Source organism: Myxine glutinosa, chromosome 10, assembly GCF_964187855.1.
Source record: "Myxine glutinosa chromosome 10, kmMyxGlut1.1, whole genome shotgun sequence".
Taxonomy (NCBI): domain Eukaryota; kingdom Metazoa; phylum Chordata; class Myxini; order Myxiniformes; family Myxinidae; genus Myxine; species Myxine glutinosa.
This window is the reverse complement of record NC_136270.1, coordinates 83,820,711-83,844,223: the sequence shown is the minus strand read 5'-3', so window position 1 is coordinate 83,844,223 and position 23,513 is coordinate 83,820,711. Positions and strand designations below refer to the sequence as shown.

The 23,513-nt window shown below is 47.6% G+C and overlaps 1 protein-coding gene across 3 annotated transcripts in view; it reads left to right on the top strand.

Moving 5' to 3' along the window:
• Positions 1-23,513, top strand: part of LOC137415118 (caskin-1) — a 256,481-nt gene that overhangs the window by 175,905 nt on the left and 57,063 nt on the right. For 2 of the 3 annotated variants that reach the window (XM_068100691.2, XM_078785833.1), the window contains 5 exons: positions 14,641-14,786; positions 15,041-15,136; positions 15,973-16,103; positions 16,724-16,832; positions 16,945-17,053. In XM_068100691.2, the coding sequence (XP_067956792.2) occupies positions 14,641-14,786; positions 15,041-15,136; positions 15,973-16,103; positions 16,724-16,832; positions 16,945-17,053 (591 nt within the window). Of the gene's footprint in view, positions 1-14,640; positions 14,873-15,040; positions 15,137-15,972; positions 16,104-16,723; positions 16,833-16,944; positions 17,054-23,513 lie in introns of those variants that run through there. The other variant, XM_078785834.1, reaches the window with a different exon arrangement.

Here is a 23,513-nt window from a genome sequence, read left to right as displayed (position 1 = left end):
TGGTGCGAGGTAACACACTTTACACTACCCGGGTTCTTTCTCCGGCCAAACCATTGGCCCTCTTACACTATGGGTTCTAAAAACCAATTCCCATTGGCCAAACTGTGGTGCTTCTCAATTTGGGGTCTCACTCCCCCGATTCATCTCCCGGTGCTCTAGCACAATTTCTGGGCTGCGACGTGTACCTCTCCCAGTGGGTCTACCCACCTGCACACCTCCACCACTGCAGTTGCCACCCGAGCTTACCTAGCTCCTCACCCTAACCTATCTAACTGGGGCAGGCCCCTCCTGGCTCTGTCACCCCACTCGGTGCCCTCTGGCACTGGGCTACCCGGGTCCGTCCTCCGGATCCTCGGGCCCCATCCACAACAACTACTACCGGCTCCCAGAGCCCACCTGCGGCCTCACCTGGCCGACATCCTCACAGTGGTGGAGCGCCCAACCAACTACACACACTAACAGGCTACACGCCCAGCCATTTCCACAACACCAACGCACCCATCCACTTACCATTCTGTCACCCGCACCACAGATGCCAATATCCAACTACAATTTACCTGTACCCTCTACCTAACACTTACACTACCCGCCCCGGGTATCCGTGATGGGGGTCCACTCTTCCCCCATTCACACCTTTGCACCATCCACTCCACTCCACAATTTCCACCATTCTCACTCCACTACCATCCATTCCACTACTCCATACCATTTATTCCATACAACCACATACACCTGTTGTTGCACACCTGTGCAATCCTACCTGGTGCCACCTGCACCCTCCTCCTCTTCCTGGACCAGTTGGTCAACACAACACACAATCACCACTACTCCCTCATACACTGCTCCACACACCTGTTCAGTTGCACACCTGTGCAATCACACCTGTCCAATTCTCACCTGTTCAATCCTCACACACACGGCATCATCTCAGCTAACTACTCCCTTCTGAAACTTGCGCTTCCCAGTCGTCCCTTTAAACTATTGCGCTCCCACGTCATTATCATCCACACTAATCTACCTGCGTCCCCACTACAGGTATCAGTCACTAACTAACCTTAACGTTACCTAATGTCAATCTCTTCTAGATCCCTACAATATAACCTAACCCACCCGGGCTAGTTTTCACTGCCATACACCCCATAAACTATAGCTCCTTTGCCCCACGTCTGTGAGGGATGGTGGATTTGCCATCCCACCACATCGGGGGTCTCTCACTATCAATTTTGTACACCTAAATTCCAACCAATCAAAAATTTGCCAATCACTACTCATCATCTGCCAATCATTACATTTTGTTTTTCTCTAATTTTGGGCCCAAAACACTATTACTATCACGATCACCATCATCACAGTCCGCTATATCCTAGCCTCGGTGCGTCATGACATCATTAAACTCGGCTTCGTAAAGCCGAGCAATGAATTCGGGTGGTTTGGTTGCCTGCAGGTTGAATCCGTCCGGCTTTCGGTTCAAGGGAGGTGGTTTGGTTGGACCGAGATTCCACGCACCATCTCGGCGCGGCACCTTGCGGTCCCGGGCCCGATGGCTCCATCTCCCCCGGTCGGAACCCCGTCCCCACGAGGGGGCACCGTTCCGCCTCCTCCCACTCGCCCTTGAACCGGACCGGTCGCCTCGCCCGACAAAGCCCGGACTCGACCGTGCGGGGCGGGGCCAAGCCCGAATCGGCAACGACGCTTCGAAGAGAAACGACGCAGCTTCGATCGACGCCGGGCCTCGCACCCAACCAAGCACCCCTCGCACCGAGTGCTCGCATCGGCTATCCGTCGCTCTAACCACTAAACCGGTTACCATCGACGCTTCACTTGCATGCTTACAAGCATACGCTACCCCTTTCACCCTCACAAAACCTGGCGTTCCAACGCCGTCCGTACATTCCACCAACGCTCTCTCTGTTACACACCACACCTCTTGCGCACACTTCGGTCCACACCTCTCCTCCGTTACGTCCTCCGTAACACTCACCATGGGCGTGCACTCCGTATTGCTCTCACTCCCTGTGTCACACCCCGTACACACCGACGTGCATTCTTGCTCGCACTCGGTTTCACTCCCACACTTTATAACACACCCACTCGCCGACGCACACTTTTTCCTCCCACGCGTGCCATTTCCACTCACACGGGACCCTTCACCAACGCCCGGATGCTTCCTCGATCCCAAGCGCGCGAAAATTCTTTTGTCGCTAAACATCCTCCTGCAAAATCTACCCGCACAATATACAGCACGACTCACCTGGGGGATCCTTTTCTCCACGCGAACCTGCAAACTTCCATTCGGGTTAGCGAGTACAGCATCATGATTTGAGCAGGGACTTTGTACATAATCCATTTCTCCCTGCAATTCCCGGGTTACCTCCGTCATCTCTTCAATTTTAATTCCCGCTACTGCTTTTTCTTTATTAACCTCGGCGACTGTTGGCTTTAATAAAATTCCCTCTACTTCATCGGTCGCCGGCTTTTCCAAACCCCGTGTCGCGATTTCTACCCCCGTCATTGTACCCGTGCTTTCCTCCGCTTCGCTCAACCAGCGCTTTTCGACACGCGTTACCTCCCCGTGCACCCCTGGGACCCTTTCGCCCAACTTGCGGTCTCTGTCCCTCTGCTCCCTTGCCTCCCTATCGGCCCTCATTCCGTTCGTTGTTTCTTTTAGTTCCTTAGTCATTTGAACACCCATGTTGTTAATTTCCCTGTTGGATATGAGCCCCTGGGCATACATTTTGTTTTCTTCATCCCACTGGGTCAAAAATTTCAACATATTTGCAAGAAATGGATCCCAGGCCGTTGGCACCGCGGGCTCGGCTGCCGCGCGCTCGTACGAGGCGCCTTTTTGCGCGCCTGATACCTCGTGCGTGAGAGCGCCATTTTGTGCACCTGATACACCCTCAACCACACCTTCTTTACTCTCCTCCACCACTTTTCCCACTTCTTCCCTGGGGTCCTGGGTCGATTCTACCCCGTCTATCTCTCCCACCGGCATCCCGTCGCCTTGAACAGCCATGGCGCGATTTCAAAATTCGGGTTTTGCTTAAAAAAAAACCAAATTTCGGCAGCTCGTAATTTTGACCAAAATTTTTTTTTAGATGTTTTAAAAATTTGGTTCGGGACCCGAATTCCACTCCCAGACACCAATTGTTACAGATCGCGGTTATGATGTTATAGACCGAGCGGTGGTTTAAAACCGCGACCTAACAAAAACTCACCCGATTCACCCAGACTTTGGCCGGATCGCACCGCAGCTGCTCAATGAGGGGAAAAGACAAAAACGACGAATGCAAAGAGGAAAAGGAATAAAACGAGAAGACGTACAGACGAGTAATGGGTTTTATTATTTACACACACAAGCAAAAAGGGGCAATCAAGTTTTATTTACAACACATAGTCATAAGACGCAGGTGACACAGTGCAAATTTAGCTTACCTACAGGCTTAACTTATCCCAGGACAGAACAAACAGAACGCTGACTCACGCGGGGGATGCCAGGAATGGCAGAAGGTGGATGGCTGGAGGGAGAGGGAGAGGTCCAAGGGGGGGTCCCGCAGCACAACCGGCGCGTTCAGCAGCCGCCGTTCCTCTTTGGCCCTGCTCCAAACCGCCGTTCAGGCCCCCTTTGGCGGTTGGGTGGTCTTGCGGCTGCGGCCTCTGTCCGCTACGTTCTCAGGACTTGTCTGGTCCAAACCCTCAACTCTTCCTTGCTTCTTTCACTCCTCACCACCGACTCCTCACCGCAACCAACAACCTTGCAACCAACTCCTCAACCAACTCTTCTCCCTCAACAACCCTTCTCTCTCTTTTGCGACCGACTCAGTCCAACCCAGAGTGCATCTCTCTCTACTCACTTCCGGTTGCGCTTTTTATAGCGCCCCCAGCGATCACGCCCCCGGCGCTTTGGACACGCCCATCGGGGGTGCTCACCTCGGCCCTGGTTGGTCGCGCGACCCTCGGGCTCCGCCCTGGATGACGACGGGCGGGCGCGCCCCTCCTCCCCTCTGACGAGGTGCGACACGCCTTTCTTCTCCGACTCAATGCCTCGTGGTTAATGGCGGCAATTGGATCGGAGGTAATTGGTAATCGAGGGCTCAGCAGTGACGAGAGGGGGAATGGAGGTTTTGGGAATGGGAATGAAGGGAATCTATCTCTTTCACTGGTGCAATGGAGTATTTCAATTAATGGAAGACACAGCCTTACACTAATACACAGAATAAGATATAACTGTCAAAAGAAAGGATATATCGTGTCCTGCATGTATGTTTTATGGACTAACTACGGAAACGCCCTTTGACCTTTATACAACCACAAACGGAGGGAGGAGGGGTGATATTTTACAACAACCTTTTACAACAACATTTTACCACAACAACAAAATAAAAAAACATTCTCATATCCACAACAGTATGAACAGTCAGTGTTAGCGCTGGTGTTAGTCTTTCGACATTTTGGCGTGTTGATTTCGTTATTCAAAAAAGCTTCAGGTCCGGTTGGCTTCAAGATGTCGGCCTCAAAGAAAAAGTGTCGTCAGTATTCCGTTGAATACATCAAGTATGGATTCATTCCATCTCCGACGAACAAACAGTTACCGATGTGTTTGTTGTGTGGTATCACGCTGTCCAATGAAGCAATGAAACCATCTCGACTGAGCATGTACCACTTTCCCCGGTTGGCAAAGGAACCTGCTGTTTCTGATGAAGAGCTGCTCGTTTATTGCAATCACCTTGAGAAGATTCGTGGAGATATGGAGCAGCGTTTCAGAGACATGCTGGAACTGTCGGTGCCAGCATGGGTGATCAACCCATTCAAATGTGACATTCAAGATGTGAAGCGCGAATTACAGGACGAAATTATCAACCTCCACAATGATGATGAGGCGAAGGCAAGATTCTCGCAGCATGAATACGGCAAATTCTGGATTCTGGAGCGGGGCGAATACCCCGCAATGTGGACAGAGGCAGAACTGCTGCTGATGGCGTTCCCCACATCATACCTCGTTGAAAGAGGTTTCAGCGCCGCGATGGTGCTGCTGACCAAGTATCGAAACCGCCTTGACATTACCGAGAGGGGCGATCTGCGTCTCTACCTCACTGAGATGGAGCGAGACGTTCGTAATCTCGCAGCGAGTCACCAGGCCCACCCTTCACACTAATGGTATTTGGGCCTGTGATAACAGATTCCCAGTTTGCCTCACCTGGACCTGTTCTGCGGAAACATTGTAGGTCGTGCAAAATAAAATAAAAAGTGAAGTAAAATAAAGTAAAATATTATTCAGAAAATATTTGGCTTCTGTTATTTTTGCTTCCTATCTCCATAAATTCTGGGTGTCCGACCACGAAAGATAGGACAATGGGGGCATTGGGCCGGTCCAAGAGGGCAGAAGGGGGCGGTAGTCCAAGAAAGTTTGAGAACCACTGTTCTAGATGAAGCACAAAAAGCAAATGCTGTGCAACCAGACCATGGTTAAAGGAGGTACAGACTATCTATATTGTTGCGGATATGAGATTGGCATCCATCCATATCCGCTTGTAAATATTCCCCTATTTCCTCCATACTTCCCAACTATCCCCAATCCCCCATTCCCTAGTCCCATTTCCTGTACACAACACTCTGTAGACCCGACCTCCCCCTATTTCCCCCAGTAAATGTCGCATCCAGGTCCACCGCATCTCACGTAGACAACTATAGGACATCTTGCTAGTTATTCTTAGTCTATGTCAGTTAAGGACTCGTTTCCATTAATTCTGACTCTTCGTTGCACCAGAATGTGATTGTATGGCACCGTTAGGAAGTTTAGGACCTCCCAATACCTCCCCGCAGCTCTTCCTCATGGTACAACAACAACAACAACAACAACAACGGCGGCGGCGCGGGGAGGGCGCGTCCTCACTCCGGCTTGGTTGGTAGGGGGTGTTGGGAGCAACACCAGGCCTTTCCAACGAGCCGCCATTGAACATGTGCTCGACGGGGTTACCAAGTAGGGGCTCCTTGTCAGCTCCTCGTCAAGGGCGGAGCCCGGTAACCCCCGCACCCAATAGAAGCGGCGGATCGGTCCCATCTGGGGCGGAGCCAACGAGCCGAGGGCGTGTGACTCCCCGCTAAGCATGCGCAGGAAGAGGGAGGTGACGTCAGATGCGCCCTCAGCTTGAAAAGAGAAGGACGCCACCTCCGAGCGCTGCAATACCTCCCCGCATCTCTGGACTGGACCGTGCTCGATTCTGCCCCTGAGCCAAGGTGCACCTTGTGCTATCGACTGCCTGTCCTTCCCTGCCATCAATCCCTGTGTAAGTCAGTCTTGTTCCGTTTGTCTGTGGTCTGTCTGGGATAGATAAGATTGTGTCTAAGTGCCTATCTCTTCTGTGCTTTACCTCATACCTTGTAATCTACCCCTTTTCTCCACCACCAATTATATCCTCCTCCGGAGGTCTTGAGAACTGTACCCCTTGTGTCGTTTCATTTATCCCAGCCATTGTGTCCTTTCCAAATCATTGATTTAGCATAGCGCGACTTGGTCAACGTTGGGGGTAATCGGGTAAACTGTGCGAACACGGCGGCCATTCCGCTCGGCCCATCATAACATCTTAAGCCGTGTCCGTAACAATTGGTGTCGGGAAGTGGGATTGGACCCGAAGCGCGCTTAACGCGCTCAAAATTACAAGCAGTGTGAAATTTGTTTTGTTTTAAAATAAAAACCCGAATTTTGAAAGTCGCGCTATGGCAGATCAAGACGGCTGGGTTCCGGTAGAGGAGAGTGAGGCAGGGTCGATCCAGGACCAAATTGAGGGACAAGAGGAGAGTGAAGCAGTGAGGGCGGCAGGTTCGCAAAATGGCGTCCTCGCGCACGAGGTTACGGGCGCGCAAAATGGCGCCTCGCACATGGCCACGGCGACCGTGCCCGCGACCGTAGTAGCGCCACCGGTGGATTTGAACCTTTTTTTATACAAATGAAGGCCCTTATGGACAAGAATAATGAAGAAATGGAAAACAGAATGATGGGGGCCCTTATGGGACAAATGGGAGACCAAATTGGAGGTTTGAAAAACAGTATGGGGGCAATGAGGGACGAATTGGGGGGCAAAATGGGGGTAATGGGGGGCGAAATGGGGTCCAATAGCGAGAAATTGAGGGAGGACATGGGGTCCAATAGCGAGAAATTGAGGGAGGACATGGGGGCCAATAGCCAACGGTTAGAACAAAGGATGGGGGCCCAGATCGGAGGGTTAGGGAGTAGAATAGAGGGATTAGACAATAGATTAGGGGAAATACAGGAGGGGTTAATGGGGGTAGAAAACAGAATGGCCGTTCAGGAGAATCAAATGGAAGGGATGAAAAAGGGGTTAGAGGGGTTAGAAAACAGTATGGAAGGCAAATTGAGGGACATGAGGGACCAAGCGGAAAGGGAAGTTAAACAAATGGGGCAGCAGATAGAGGGGGTCAGAATGGGGGTAGAAACTAAATTGGATGCTCACAGGGAGGAAATGGAGCAGATGAGGGTGGCATCTGGGCAGGAGATGCAAGTGATGGGAGAGGAGATCAGAAGAGGTGTGAGTGAGGAGGTCGGAGGAGTGCGCGAGGAGGTGAGGCACTGTAAGGGGCGCATGGAGAAGGAGGTGAGAAAGGGGACTGTAAAATTGCAAGGTGGTATAGAGGAGTTGACGCTGGGAGTAGAACAACTGACAGTGGGACAAAAGGAGTTGGGGGACCAGGTAAAGAAGAACACAGCGGTAATAGAGGGTTTAAAATCGACACAGAAGGAGATGAAAAAGGACGTAGGGGTAATTAAAAAAGAGTGTCAGACGGTACATGAGGACCTGACGAGGAAAATGAACAAGGTGGTAGAGGTGATGGAGGTTAAAGAGCGGGAGGTGCGGGAGCACATAGAAAAAAATAAGGTGGAGTTAGAGGAAGAACTTAAGGGGGTGCACGAGGAGATGAAGGAGGTGAAGCAGAAATTAGAAGAAGTGGAAGAAGGGGTGAGCGAAATTAAGAAGCGACGGAGAGAGGATAAGAAAGAGATAAAAGAGGAGGTAAAAGAATTGGTCCAAAGTCTGTGTTCGGATCGTGATGATGTGCTCATTAACCGGATGAGGGATTCGCAGGTGATGGAGGAGAAGCGAAGAGGAAGAGGACCCGGTGTAAGTGGTGACCAATATGGTCGTGCGTATGATGCGCCAGGTGATTTAAGAAGCTTGGGGGTCGAGATGGACCCGGGTGTTCGTGAGAGGCCGTTGGTGAAGTGTGCGACAGGTCTGGTGTGCGAAAAAGGAGGTGTGCGAGAAAGTCCGACTCTGGGGTGTGTGAGGAAAAAGTGCGTGCCAAGGAGTGAGGGTGCTGTCGAGAGTGAGTCGGTCGTAGCGCGTGTGCGAGGGAGCACATGGAAGCGCGTAGTGAGGAGTGTTACGGAGGGTGTAAAGGGAGAATGCACACCTGTGGTGAGTGTTACAGAGGATGTAACGGGAGAGGGTGTGCGAGAAAGATGTGTGACGGACAGGTGCATGGGGAAAGAGTGCGCTGTCAAAAGTAAGGAAGAGTGTACACCTGTGGTGAGTGTTACAGAGGGTGTAACAGGAGAGTGTGCGCGAGAAAGGTGTGTAACGGACGGGGGCATGAGGAAAGAGTGCGCTGTCGAGAGTAAGGGTGAGTGCGCTGTCAAGAGTGGAGGTGAGAGTAGTAAGAGTGACACGGAGCGTGAGTTGGTTGTGACAGGTGAGAAAGGAAGCACACCTGGAATGGTAGAGCGTGTGTGGGAATGCATGCTGGAATTGGTAGTGAGGCACGTGGTTGGGTGTGCGAGTGAAAGCACACCTGTGATTGTCACAGAGGAGGTGACCGAGGAAGGGGCGCGAAGAGGTGTGTTGGTGAGGTGTGCGACCCACGAATGTGTGCCAAAGTGTTCGGTGGTCAGGTGTGTGACCAAGGCTGTGAGTGGAATGAGTGTACCTGGGTGTGTTAGAGAAGGTACGACGAGGAGCATGGAAACAGCTGGATGTATGAGCAAGAAAGGGGTAGCGTATGCATGTAAGCATGCAGGTGAGGCATCGACGGTAACCGGGTTAGCGGTTAGAGCGACTTATAGCCGAATCGGGCCCTCGGTGCGTGCCGGGCTTCGCGTGCCGCGAGAACCAGCGGGGATCCGAGCCACGGCGGGTTTGAAAGGACCGCCGTACGCGATCCACGCTGGGCCTCGCTTGGAACGGCCGCGTCCGGGCTCCACTAGGCGGAGCGGGCAGCCCGATAGGAAGGGTCGTCATGGCGACCACTTTTTGTTGAGGCATTCCGGCAGGTCGAGATCGGGCCATGGGATGGCTCCGTGCCGAGATGGTGCGTGGGACCTCGGCCCGGGTAAACCTCCTTCCCTGCACCGAATGCGGGACGTATCCAGCCGCTGGCACAAAACAACCCGCATTCATTGCTCGGCTGTACGAAGCCGAGCTTTAGAAGGGAATTGGCGCACCAAGAGGATCTAGTAAGTAGACTGTAATGACGAGGATAGTGTTTTGGCCCCGAAATTAGAAAAACAAAATTTGATTATTGGCAAAGGATTGGCAGTAATGATTGGCAGATGATGGGTAGTGATTGGCAAATTTTTGATTTGTTGAAATTTGATGTGCAAAATTGGTAGTGGGAGATGCCTGATGTGGTGGGATGGCAACTCTGTCATCCCTCACAAACTGGGGGCAAATGCGCTATAGTTTATGGGGTTGATGGCAGTGAAAACTAGCCCGGGTGGGTTAGGATATTGTGTGTAGGGATCTAGAAGAGATTGACATTAGGTAACGTTAAGGTTTAGATAGTGACTGATACCTGTAGTGGGGACGTAGTAGCTTAGTGTTTGATAATGACGAGGGAGCGCAATAGTTTAAAGGGACGACTGGGAAGCGCAAGTTTCAGAGGGGAGTAGTTAGATGAGATGATGCTGTGTGAGAACTGGACAGGTGTGTGGAGCAGTGTATGAGTAGTGAGTGTTGTGGATCAGCGCGAATGCGCTTGGGGGAGAGAAGGGTGTAGGCGGCACCAAGTAGGAGAGCACAGGTGTGCAAGTACAGGTGTGTGGAATACATGGAGTATTTGAATGAGTGGTGTGGAGAGAGTTGGAGTAAGTGGTACGGAGTGGTGTGCATGGTGCGAAGGTGTGGATGGGGGAAGAGTGGACCCCTTTCACGAGTACCCGGGGCGGGTAGTGTAAGTGTTAGGTAGAGGGTATAGGTAAATTGTGGTTGGATATTGGCATTTGTGGTGCGGTTGCAGAATGGTATTGTGGATGGGTGCATTAGTGTTGTGGAAATGGCTGGGCGTGTAGCCTGTTAGTGTGTGTAGTTGGTTTGAGCACTCCACCACTGTGAGGATGTCGGCCAGGTGAGGCCGCAGGTGGGCTCTGGGAGCCGTTAGTGTCAGTGGGTGCCTGAGGATCCCGGGTGTGGATCGGGCAGCCCGTGCCAGAGAGGGCACTGAGGGGGTGAGAGTGCGAGAGGGCCTTCCCCAGTTAGTTAGGTTAGGGTGAGGAGCAGGTAAGCTCGGGTGGCAACTACAGTGGTGGAGGTGTGCAGGTGGGTAGACCTGCTGGGAGAGCTACACGTCACAGCCCAGAAATTGTGCGAGGGCACCGGGAGATGAATCGGGGGAGTGAGACCCCAAATTGAGAAGCACCACAGTTTGGTCAATGGGAATTGGTTTTTAGAACCCATAGTGTAAGTTGGCCAATGGATTGGCAGGGAAAGACCCCGGGTAATGTAAAGTTGTTAAAGTCATTTAGGAAATAGTTAGGATTGATGAACCTGTCGCACCATACGCAGCCACTTACCTGAGGTGATGCTGATGACTCCACACCTGTGTTTTCTTTGTTTTGTGTTGCAGGAAAGGAGAATTGCTGTTTGGATTTGTGAGACGCATCACGACGTGGATGAGACATTGGGGTGATTCCATCTCTCCCTCCTTAGGAGGGACTGATGATGAATTGGTGATGGCAAATTTTGATGAGAGTTGGAAATGGCAAATTTGATTGGTTAGGAGGGAGAGAAGACGAATTTGGTTTATGGGAGGAACAGGGAAGACAGTAGGGACGGTTGTTGATGTGTAAAATAGATGTTTATGGGTAGTGTGGTGTTTTGTGGATACAGTAAGGGGTAAGGGAGGGGCAATGTAGGTTACCTGGTGGGGGGGGGGGGGGGCGTACGGTAGGAACGTACCTGTCTCACCTGGTTCCCATGTGCCCCCAGTGTGCATTACCTTATATTGCGTGCACTTTTGCGCGCTTACCACCTTACTCACTTGTTTTCTTTTGTCTCCCACCTCCGAGGATCTGGCTTTGGGGCAGAGAGAGAGGAGAGAGAGGTGCTGGCTCTGCAGTTGTGGGCCTGTACTTTCGCTGCTTGCTGCCTGGATCGATACACCATATGGACCGCAATTTTTGTGGCCGCCCACCATGGACCGCAGTTCTTTTGCGGGCAAGCACCACCCGTTGATGGACCTCTGGGTCAACGTGGCACCTATGCCATACAGGTGAACCACTTATAGTTGGCCCCCCTGACGGCCACAATTTAGAAATGGACACGGTTGGCGCCTTTCTTTATTTCTAAGGAAGCCAGAAGGCCAAGTGCTCCATGAAGGCAAGACCAGCGGCAGAACATCGGCCGGCTGCGACACCACCGGTGACCATGGACACTTGATTGTGCATTTTTATGAACACTTTATTGGTGCACCGGATGGTGCTGACTGTGTGTATGGGGTGGTGCTTTTGGTGCTTGGATGGGGTGCTCTGCACATTATTAAAGGCCGTAGGGCCACAGAGCACTCGTGGGTTGGTGTATCGATGCTGGCATGCGTGCTCTCTCTATGCATAACATCTGCATGTGTTCCTCAAAGAACAGGTCCTGGATCGTAGTGTAAATATCAGTCTTGTGTAAATAATGCTCCCTACCGGCTGTATGTTTAGTTTGAGGATGCTTTCCGCGATTCGGTTATCCTGTGGGTGTGTTTCTGTGAGGAGAAGGGTGCAACGTCGCAGGGGGACATATTTACTCATTTGTGAACATCTGTAAAACTGTCGCACTCAGGGTTGAGTTAATAGTAGAGGGAACTACATCTGAGTGCCACACTAAAGTAAGTAAAAATTTATCGGGTCGGGACGCCCCGAGGTAGAGAAGGGTGCAATGTTGCGGATATGAGATTGGCATCCATCCATATCCGCTTGTAAATATTCCCCTATTTCCTCCATACTTCCCAACTATCCCCAATCCCCCATTCCCTAGTCCCATTTCCTGTAAACAACACTCTGTAGACCCGACCTCCCCCTATTTCCCCCATTAAATGTCGCATCCAGGTCCACCGCATCTCACGTAGACAACTATAGGACATCTTGCTAGTTATTCTTAGTCTATGTCAGTTAAGGACTCGTTTCCATTAATTCTGACTCTTCGTTGCACCAGAATGTGATTGTATGGCACCGTTAGGAAGTTTAGGACCTCCCAATACCTCCCCGCAGCTCTTCCTCATGGTACAACAACAACAACAACAATGGCGGCGGCGCGGGGAGTGCGCGTCCTCACTCCGGCTTGGTTGGTAGGGGGTGTTGGGAGCAACACCAGGCCTTTCCAACGAGCCGCCATTGAACATGTGCTCGACGGTGTTACCAAGTAGGGGCTCCTTGTCAGCTCCTCGTCAAGGGCGGAGCCCGGTAACCCCCGCACCCAATAGAAGCGGCGGATCGGTCCCATCTGGGGCGGAGCCAACGAGCCGAGGGCGTGTGACTCCCCGCTAAGCATGCGCAGGAAGAGGGAGGTGACGTCAGATGCGCCCTCAGCTTGAAAAGAGAAGTACGCCACCTCCGAGCGCTGCAATACCTCCCCGCATCTCTGGACTGGACCATGCTCGATTCTGCCCCTGAGCCAAGGTGCACCTTGTGCTATCGACTGCCTGTCCTTCCCTGCCATCAATCCCTGTGTAAGTCAGTCTTGTTCCGTTTGTCTGTGGTCTGTCTGGGATAGATATAATTGTGTCTAAGTGCCTATCTCTTCTGTGCTTTACCTCATACCTTGTAATCTACCCCTTTTCTCCACCACCAATTATATCCTCCTCCGGAGGTCTTGAGAACTGTACCCCTTGTGTCGTTTCATTTATCCCAGCCGTTGTGTCCTTTCCAAATCATTGATTTAGCATAGCGCGACTTGGTCAACGTTGGGGGTAATCGGGTAAACTGTGCGAACACGGCGGCCATTCCGCTCGGCCCATCATAACATCTTAAGCCGTGTCCGTAACAATATGTTGCATATATAAAAAGGGAAGTATTTTGAGGTCTGCCCCTCTCTGCCAACTCCTTTCTAATCCCACATGTCTCATATATTTCCGTTCAATTTCCGTTACTTCTTCCCCTCTTTGAAGCCCCTCTCACTTCCTCCCAACCCCCCACAAAGATTTCATCCTTTTTCTCTTATGTCTTCTCTCTTTCTATTCCTCTTCAAAATATTTGATTTCTAAATGTACTTTCTCTTCTCTACCCCACCGTCTTCACCCACTTGCACACATAAAAAGTCCACAACCCTTAAATACAACTAAAGGATAAAAAGCACCACCAAATATAGCACGAACCTCATGGTATTGTTTGGGTCAGACGTTTCAACCACTTGTGCCAATGTGCACTGGGTTTTATCCTCCCCCCCCCCCCCCCCTCCTAAAATGAAAGAGAGCCAAGAGAGTTTCCATGAAGGAGGGGGGCTGGGTGTAACATTCCCAAGTTAGATGGTGAGACCCCTGCCACACTCATTATTGCCTCACCATGTTATGGTATCATAGGTTGTAGGTGTGCTTGGTTGGGCATGTGGGTGGGTTTTTGCATGTGATGGTGAATCTGTTGTGTGTGTGTGTGTGTGTGTGTGTGTGTGTGTGTGTGTGTGTGTGTGTGTGTGTGTGTGTGTGTCTTCCTGTGACCTCCTGATGTAGCGCACGAGTTTGTATGCTCGGACACCCATTGCAATCGGCCGATGCACATCATGTGGCAGAGACAGGTTATAAATGGGAATGTATGGAAAAGGTAAAACAATTTTTTTTACAAAACTCAAATCAAACATAGGAGGCTCATGTTGGCGGCTTAGTGCACTAAATTGACAAATACAGAGGTTACAGAGCACACAGCAGAGTTCCCGAAGCAATTTCTTCCAATCATTGCACGATTGCATTGACAGACAGCACACATGAAGAATCTGCTTTCTCCAGAGAGGCTGAAAATAAGACCATGAGAAAGTGTTTATTGGCTGTGCTCTTCATCATAAACTTAATATACGACTGTCCTCACTCTCCCCCCAACCCACCCCCTCATTTTTTAAGCACCTGCCACACAATGCTTGTGTAGTCCCAGATGACGACCACTCGGTGGACCTGAGCCTTATCCTATGCAATTTCTCTAGTTATCGGTACCTTCTTTCTGTCATTGTGATCTCTCTGAACTAAACGCTGGTTGTTACAAATACTAAGAGGAATAATATGTGAGTAATAATGCCTGTCAAAGAAACGAATTTTATAGCTTTGGCCAATATTGACAAAGGACATTTAGTCTTGACAACAATAGATTTGGATTTGATGATTATTTGATTTGATGACAGCAATAGATTTGATGAACAATTTTTTTGGATTTTTTTTTTCAAGGGATGCGTCCACTACACTACGGCGCCTGGAAGGGCAAGGTTGATCCCGTGAAGATGCTACTCAGGGCTGGATCCTCGGCTAACGGGCAGTCTGCCGAAGGAGACATCCCATTACACCTCGCTGCGCAACACGGACACTATGAAGTAGTGCGTACCTTCATACTCGGCCGTCAGGATGAGGTGTTCACTCAAGGATGATGCCTATGGGCAGCACCATGATGCAGTCCTTCATCGTGAGGCTCTGGTGGAACCCACCTGTTTAAGGCTTTTTTAGTTCTTTCATCAGGCAATAACTCACTCGGTTGTGTTGGCGATGGTTAAATGTGTAAATGAAGGGTGTTTGCTGTTTGACTGCACCTACACTGTACTGTATCACAATGTGCACTCCCTTTGATTGGCAGACAGAACTCTTGCTGCAACATCAGTCGAATGTTTGCATCATGAATGGAAGCAGCAAATCGGCATTAGACCTTGCCTGTGAATTTGGGCGTATCAAGGTAAGAGGGTTGGAATTTGAGCAGATGGGCCAGTTAGACACGCCAGTGATAAATTAAGGGGAAAAGGAGCAAATTAAATAATCCAACATATGCACCGATCCAAAACTATATTACAAAATATGACTATATATACGTATATGTATGTATATATATACGTATATATATATATATATATATATATATATATATATATATATATATATATATATACATATAAGCAGTGCCTTCAGAAATTATTGACACCCCTTGACTTTTTTCATATTTGGTTGTTGCAGCTTCAATTTAAAATGGTTTAAATTGACATTTTTTGTCATTGATCTACACATAATACCCCATAATGTCAAAGTGGAATTTTTAAAATAAATCTTTGCAAAATAATTAAACTTTCCGGTTTTTCCTTCCTGAGAGTTTCCTTCTCTATCCATCCTGTTCACCCCATTTGTCCTTTCCTGCCCCTCATTCCTCTCCACTCCATTGTTTGTCCAAGTCTCAGTCTATCTTGGCCTTCAACTCAACTGTTGGTGGCTCCCCACTCCCACCCCCTCTCTACTGTTCCTTTTGTTGTGCTGCATACTGATCCATTAAGTGTTCCAGCTCTTCCACGAGCCTTGACTCTGTTTCAAAAAAAACTTCAACAAATTACAAATCGCTACCCAAGACACCTTCAGTCAGACCTTATTCCTGGCTATATGGTTGAGAGAGGTCTTTTTGCCAAAACATTCCCCAGGCGACCCCACAAGGTGGTGACAATAATTCATCATATGTGGTATATCATTTCAATCAGGATGATTATCTTTGCACCTTCTGTTGACTTGCGTGCATTTGTATGCTGACAGGTAGCCCAATTACTGCTGAACAGCAACATGTGCGCAGCGCTGCTCGAGGGTCGTTCGTCCGATATCACCGACCCGAACAGCACCACTCCTCTGCACATGGGGGCCAAAAATGGGCACAAAGATATTATCAGGTACCGCTTTCACAACTAGTGATGTCTCTCAGAATTTTTTAATTACAATGTCTGCTTATACTGTATATTGTATGTCGACTCTCTGCGTTAGACGCACTTCTTTTGGATGCAAAGGGCTTCGTTTCTGCATGAGCTATATTGAACGATATCGACCAGAAACATAGACGTTATCTCATGACTAAATGCTCTCAGCATAGGGGACACTTCATGCTCATTTAGTTCAATTGCTCCTCTTCATTCAATTAGCTCCTTTGTGGGTAAACACGGAAGGGCTTGGATTTTGGCAAGTTTATAGCTGAGAGGTTTTTCCTGAACTTGACGAATGTTCAAGGGAGTTTATGTCATGTTCTTCCCTCAACCATAGTTAGACATGTTTTTTTAAAACCTTAGCTATAGAGCCTTTCCGCATATTTTTTTTCAATCAATTACAGTCTGCAGGACCTTTTTTCTGTTTCCAATAACAAATTACAAAAATGAGCTTCAATGGGATCATAAGGTTACCTTATGTGGAAAATAACTTGTAACTGGTCGCATTCACAGATCAGTTATTTGGTTCAACCCTTTCACTCTTTCTGTGATCTTGTTTGTGATTTGTTTTGTATATCTTGCACCCCTCCAAGGTTACTCCTCATCTCTGGAATGGACATAAACAGACAGACCCGTTCTGGTACAGCGCTCCATGAGGCTGCGCTGTACGGCAAAACAGACGTCGTTTCCCTTCTTATAGAAGTAGGTTTACCCACATCTACCTTCATGCAAGTTGCACTCAGGGCCTTCACCTCTAGCAGAGAAAATCTTAACCTCAACCTATCCTCCCTTCTCGCCCGCCTTTCAATCACAGGCGGGAATAAACGTTCACATCCGTAACACCTACAACCAGACGGCTCTGGACATCGTTAACCAGTTCACGGGCTCACAGGCTAGTAAGGGAATCAAGCAGATGTTGCGCGGTGAGTCTGTCCCCGACCGGTCACAAATGGGCAGTCATGCAATACTCTTCTCCATTACTTGTCTCATTCTATCGATCATGCGTTAATGTATAATTTTGTTTATTTACAGTCGTGGCCAAAAATATTGGCACCCTTCCACTCTTTTCAATTATCTCACAATTTTCTCCAAAAAGATGTTGAAATTAACTAAAGTATTTGATCTCCACAATTCTTTTTCAGTTTTAATATTACAGAACCTTTGTTTTTGATTCAGAACTTAATATATCCTTTTAAATCAAAAAATTAAAAGAAATGGCATTGACAAAAATATTGACACACTGGACTTAATATTTGGTAGCACATCCTTTGGACAAAATAACTGCAGTCAAGCACTTCCTATAGCCATGAATGAGCTTCCTACACCTCTCTACTGGCAGTTTGGCCCACTCTTCTTGTGCGTACAGCTCCAGTTCTCCCAGATTTGTAGGGTGCCTTCTCCCAACTGCTGTTTTCAGATCTCCCCACAGGTGTTCAATGGGATTTAGATCTGGACTCATTGCTGGCCACTTCAGAACAGTCCAGATTTTGTCTTGAACCATTCCTGGGTGCTTTTTGAAGTGTGTTTGGGGTCATTGTCCTGCTGCAAGACCCATGACCTTCGACGGAGACCCAGCTTTCTCACACTGGGTTGAACATTGTGCTCCAAAATGTCTTGGTAATCTCCTGATTTAATGATGCCATGCACACATTCAGGGTGCCCAGTGGCAGAGGCAGCACAGCAACCCCAAAACGTCACTGAACCTCCTCCATGTTTGACTGTAGGGAAGGTGTCCTTTCCTTTGAAGGCTTCATTTTGTTTTCTGTAAACATAGAGATGTTGTGCTTTAACAAAACGCTCTAATTTGGTCTCATCTGTCCACAGAAGGATTTTGGGTTTTCAAGTGTGTTTTGGCAAACTCCATTCAGGCTTTCTTGTGTCTCTCTCAGCAGTGGAGTCCTCCTGGGTCTCCTACCATAGAACCCCCTTTCATTGAGTTGGTGACAGATGGTGCGGAAACTGTCGTACTTTGTGTCTGAAGGTCAGCTGGAATCTGTTTGGCAGTTGATCGAGGTGCTTTCTCCACCATTCGGACAATCCATTGCAATATTCGATGAAGTTTTCTCTTGCGGCCACGTCCAGGGAGGTTGGCTGCACTGACATGGGCCTTAAACTTCCTGATAATATTGTGTACGGTGGACACAGGAACATCAAGGTCTCTGGAGATGGACTTGTAGCCTTGAGATTGTCCATGTTTGGGTACAATCTTGTGTCGAACCTCCTCAGACAATTCTCTGGTTTTCATTCTTTCCTCCATGCTCATTGCAGTACATACAGTGACACAAAACAGCAAAATGACTACTTTTCTCTTTTCAAACTGGTTGAATGAGTGATTTTAATATTGCAGGCACCTGCAACTCAACACAGGTGAGTTCAATTCCAAAGTCAAGGAGAATCACCTGCTTGAAATCTAATTGTTTCTAATAACGTCTAAAAGGTGCCAATATTATTGTCCGGGCCATTTTAGGATTTCTGTGTGGAATAAGCTAAGATTTTGTAATTTTTCAGCCTTTTTTGTTTTGTTCCACTGCAAACCAAAGAAATACATTTGTGGATACCAAAATATTTTTTAATTTCAACAATTTTCTGGAAGAAATGGTGCATTATTTGAAAAAGGTGCAAGGGTGCCAATGTTTGGCCATGACTGTATGTCATGATTATTTTTTTTCCTCCTTTTTCCTTTTTATCCTGCTGTTCCTTTGAGGTTATCACAGATATTTGATTTAGTTAATAAAAACATACCTAAAATGTGAGATTTTTATTGTACATTTTGTGTTTGTCTCCTTATGTTTAATCACAAGGATTTTCTTTTTACTGTAATCCTACTTTGTTGTTGTTTTCTTCTTACAATACATATTTTGTAACAATATCTGCCAATTGCTTTTTGTATACAGAGACCCCACCTCAAGAAGGAATTAGAACACAGAATGGACCAGGAAGTAACATAACAAGAAAAACAGTACAGGGGGGGGGGATGGGGCATAAACACACCAACAGCAGGGTAGAGGGACAACATACAGACTTGGCATTTAATATGGAATTTTTTTTTGTGGGGGTGAACTTACTTTTCAAGATGACTTAGAAACAAAAGTCCATTGGAATTATGTTGAAATTATTCTAGATTTTGTTAATGTGACCTTTAAAAGAAACAAAAACCACATTTGACATTTCGAAGCAAATAAATTGATCCTTGAAAGTGATGTAAACTGATATCGAACTCAATTCACGGACAGTACTGTGTTAAACTTCTGTACGTTTTCCAGAAGTATCTCTTTATTTTGCACATTAGCCCAAAAAATTTTCAACAAAAACAAAAGCTAAATTATGACTGGGATTACAGACAGTAAAATTACAGTTCAGTACTTCGTGTAACCCCCACGAGCATTCAGGAGAGCACGTACACGTCGAGGCATGCTGTTCACGAGATTTGCCAAGGTTTGGACAGGAATCGCTTGCCATGCAGTGACAATAGTCTGCTGCAATTCACGCACAGATGTAGGCTGCTGGTCCAAGTTGTCGATTTGACGCGTTAATTCTGCCCACAAGTTCTCTAGCGGATTCATATCCGGGGACATGGCAGGCCACTCCATATGCTTTACACCACCGTCAGCAAGAAAGTGTTGGATCATGCGAGCACGATGAGGCCGTGCATTGTCATCTTGGAAGACAAAGTTTCCTCGAAAGGCTGCACGAGCAAATGGAAGCAATGTTTCTTCCAGAATGACACTGTACTTGAACTGGTTCAGGTTTCCATTCAGAACAACCAGGTCAGTTTTGCCCCCTGCATGAAAAGCAGCCCAAACGGTCACCCCACCACCTCCAGCTTGGACTCTTGGCACTAAACAATCTTCGTTGTGGGCTTCATGCACTTGTCTGCACACTCGGACGCGGCCATCTTGACGATAGACCAGAAATCTAGACTAGTCACTGAAGGTCACGTGACTCCAGTTTCCTGGCTGCCATTGACGGTGCTCTCTGGCCCACTGCAATCGGCGCTGGCTGTGTTGTCTGCTCAGGCATGGCTTTCTCAGGGGACGCCTGGCACGATAGCCTGCTTGAACCAGTCATTGGTTGACTAGCCTTCTGGATACAGGCACATTTGTCAGTTGCTGCCACTCAGCCCTAAGCCGATTAGCTGACTTGGTACGGCCATTGCAGACTAACCGGTTCAGCTGGTGATCATCTCTCCTTGTGGTTCTGCGTGGACGTCCTGGCCTCGGTATTGGAGTAGGGACACCCCTCTGAGCATTTCGTTTCAGGATCTTTGACACCTGACCTTGAGTGATGCCATACTGCCGAGCAATAGCACGCTGTTTCATGCCAGAATTTCGTAAAGCCACCACTCCATGACAAACAGCATTGTCAAGTTGACGGACAATCTCCAGAGGAAGCGGCAATAACTTTTGTAGACGTGCAGCAGTTGTTTTCCACTAATACAGAACGCAACAACCCTTATATACCCGATTGTGAAGCCAATCGTCAAATGTACCTGTCCTTACATTTTGTCACGCCACCTGTGATATAAACCTGTTATTGACTTCTTGCTGCAAAAGACAATCAGTGACATGGTTCTTTCAACAAAGACATCACCGAAGCGTAAAAGAAACTCACCAGATTGATATACTGAGTTCAGAAAGTAAACCCAAGTGAAGAAAAAAAAAATATTCCATATTAAATGCCAAGTCTGTAGATGGAGACCTGGAGGAAGAAAGGGCATGGGGGACTAGAGAAAGGGGAGGTGGAGCAGGACATTGACTTCGGTCTGGCGGCTGAGGTGGTGTCTAGCATTGGGATTCTCATGCATGTATTACTTGTGAATGTTTTCATAGCTTTAGAGAAACGTGGGTAGAGCTTGAAACGGCAAAGAGCTTACCTTTGGGTAGCTTTTCATGGTTGCTTCATGCAATCATGCAACTTCTTCGGCTAGAAGAGCATGGGAGGAGTCAATATTGTTGTAGGTTCTGCATTGTGGGGCTCATGAGGAGGTGACTCAGACCCACTTCTCAACCTCCAACCCTGAAGCCAACGAGCCACGAATAACTCCGCAACCAGATGCATTGCTAAGCATTTTGTTAAAAAGAAGAAAAAGGTCTCAAGCAAAGAGTCACAGGCCTCCTTTCGGGGAACCCTATGTCTGTGCAGCCAATCCGAGCAGCAGGAAAGGGCTCTGTAAAAAATAACGACGGCACCTTCTCAAGCGAGGAACAACACCTTGCGATGAAACATGATTATGCACCAAAGCAAGAAGCTGTAAAGGTAAAGGTAGAACAAAAGGGATGTAATAAGTTGTTATGGAACAATTGACCACCTACTACTGAACAAGGCCATACTTGAAAATTGAAAAATGTGAAGAACCAAATTGTCCACTGCCTGGATAAACTATAAGAAAGCTTTTGACAGTGTCCCACATTTGTGGATGATAAAATGCATGCAAATATACAAAATGAATCCCCAAATAAATCAAACTGATTGAAAAAGCAATGGAGCTCTAGAATAACACATTGATATTTCAAAACTTAGAAGGAAATATCGAAATACCAGATGTGAATATACGGCGTGGAATCTTCCAGGGAGACATTCTTACCCCCTTCTGGTTTGTCTGGCTCTAGACCCACTAACTAACCTCATCAATGCACAAGGACACGGATACACCCTAACAACCAACATAAAACATCCAAAGAAATAGGAAAGGTGACACATCCACTATACATGGATGATTTAAAGCTCTTCTCGCCAAATGACAAAAAATTGACAGAACAACTAAAAATAGTAAAACGATTTTCTGAGGACATTCAAATGGAATTTGGACGAGACAAGTGCGCCAAGTGCACATTTGTACAAGGTAAACCAACAAAAACAGACAACATAAAAATTGACCCTGAACCAACAATACAGCAGTTAGAAAACGAAGCATCATACAAATACCTCGGAGTAGAAGAAGGCCACCAAATGTGTCACAAACAAATGCGCAAAACAATCGCCAAAGAATACCGACAGAGAACGAAGCTGATCCTGAAAACATACCTCTCCCAAAGAAACAAAATCAAAGCCATAACTCAGCTCGCAGTACCAGTGTTCCAATATAGCTGCAGAATAATAAACTGGCCGTAATCAGAAATCAACAAGTTAGACATCAAAACAAGAAAACTCCTTACCATCCACAAAACGGTTGACAAAAACCAGTGCATCCTGAGAATGTACCTGTCGAGATGAGAGGGGGGGGAGCGGCCTCATGGAACTCAACCAGGTGCACAGAGCGATGAGTGTAGGACTAGCTGAGTATGTGAAATGCTCAACAGACTATTGGATGCAATTTGGAAACAAACATGAACACAACAAACCTGAAAAAGTATCCCTAACTCACCTTGCAAATAATTTCCAAAAACAGGTGTGAATAGAAGATGCTGCACAGGAAAATGAAACGGCAACAAATACAGCCCCAACAATTGCAAAAAAAGACAAAATAAATATATAAAAAGAAATATAAAGAAATACACACGGGCATGGGAGAAGAGAAGAAGCCGACACTGGGAGAATGATAAATAGAGCAGGAGAATACAAAAAAGAATTGGACAGGGTGGGGATAGACGAAGAAGGCTCATTGGAATGGCTAAGAAGAGGTCAGCTCAACTGGGATGGTGAAAGAATCATAATAAATGCCCAAGATCAAGGACACTACACCAATGGAATTAAAAAGATGGCGGGACTAAGCCAGACAGACAAGTGTAGATTCTGCAAGATAAAAAAAGAAAGTACTAGTCACCTGCTCTCGGGATGCAAAAAACTATTGTCAGAACAACTTTACACACAATGGCACAATAAAGTATATAAAGTGATTCATTGGCATATCTACAAAAATTTAATCTGGACATTGTACTCGTGAACATAGAAAACAAAGCATTGCGTCCGGACATTGTACTCAGGAACAAAAAGGAAAAGACAGCATTGATGATTGTGATATCAGTACCCAGCGATTTGGGCCTAAACAACGCAGAAATCAAGAAAAGGCCAAATATCAGGACCTCAAAAATGAGGTCAAGAGATCTTAGAAGCTGAAGAGCATCGAAATTGTACCAGTGATAATTGGAACAACATGATAAGAAGAACCTCACTGAGATTTTAAAAAACATCCCCGGGAATATTACTACAAATGAACTCCAACTGGAGGCAATCCGGGGTTCGGTGATGATCCTGAAAAGAGCCCTTGGAACAAAACTATGAAAAAGTTGAACAGCTTGGTCCATGAACCTTGATCCCTTACTGAAGAGGAGATGGATACTTTGTGTCCTGGGAGGACTCCGTTCCACCTCCTGAAACCCGCAAATGGAGATAACAACCAATTACATACACATACATCTATGTATACACACACACACACACACA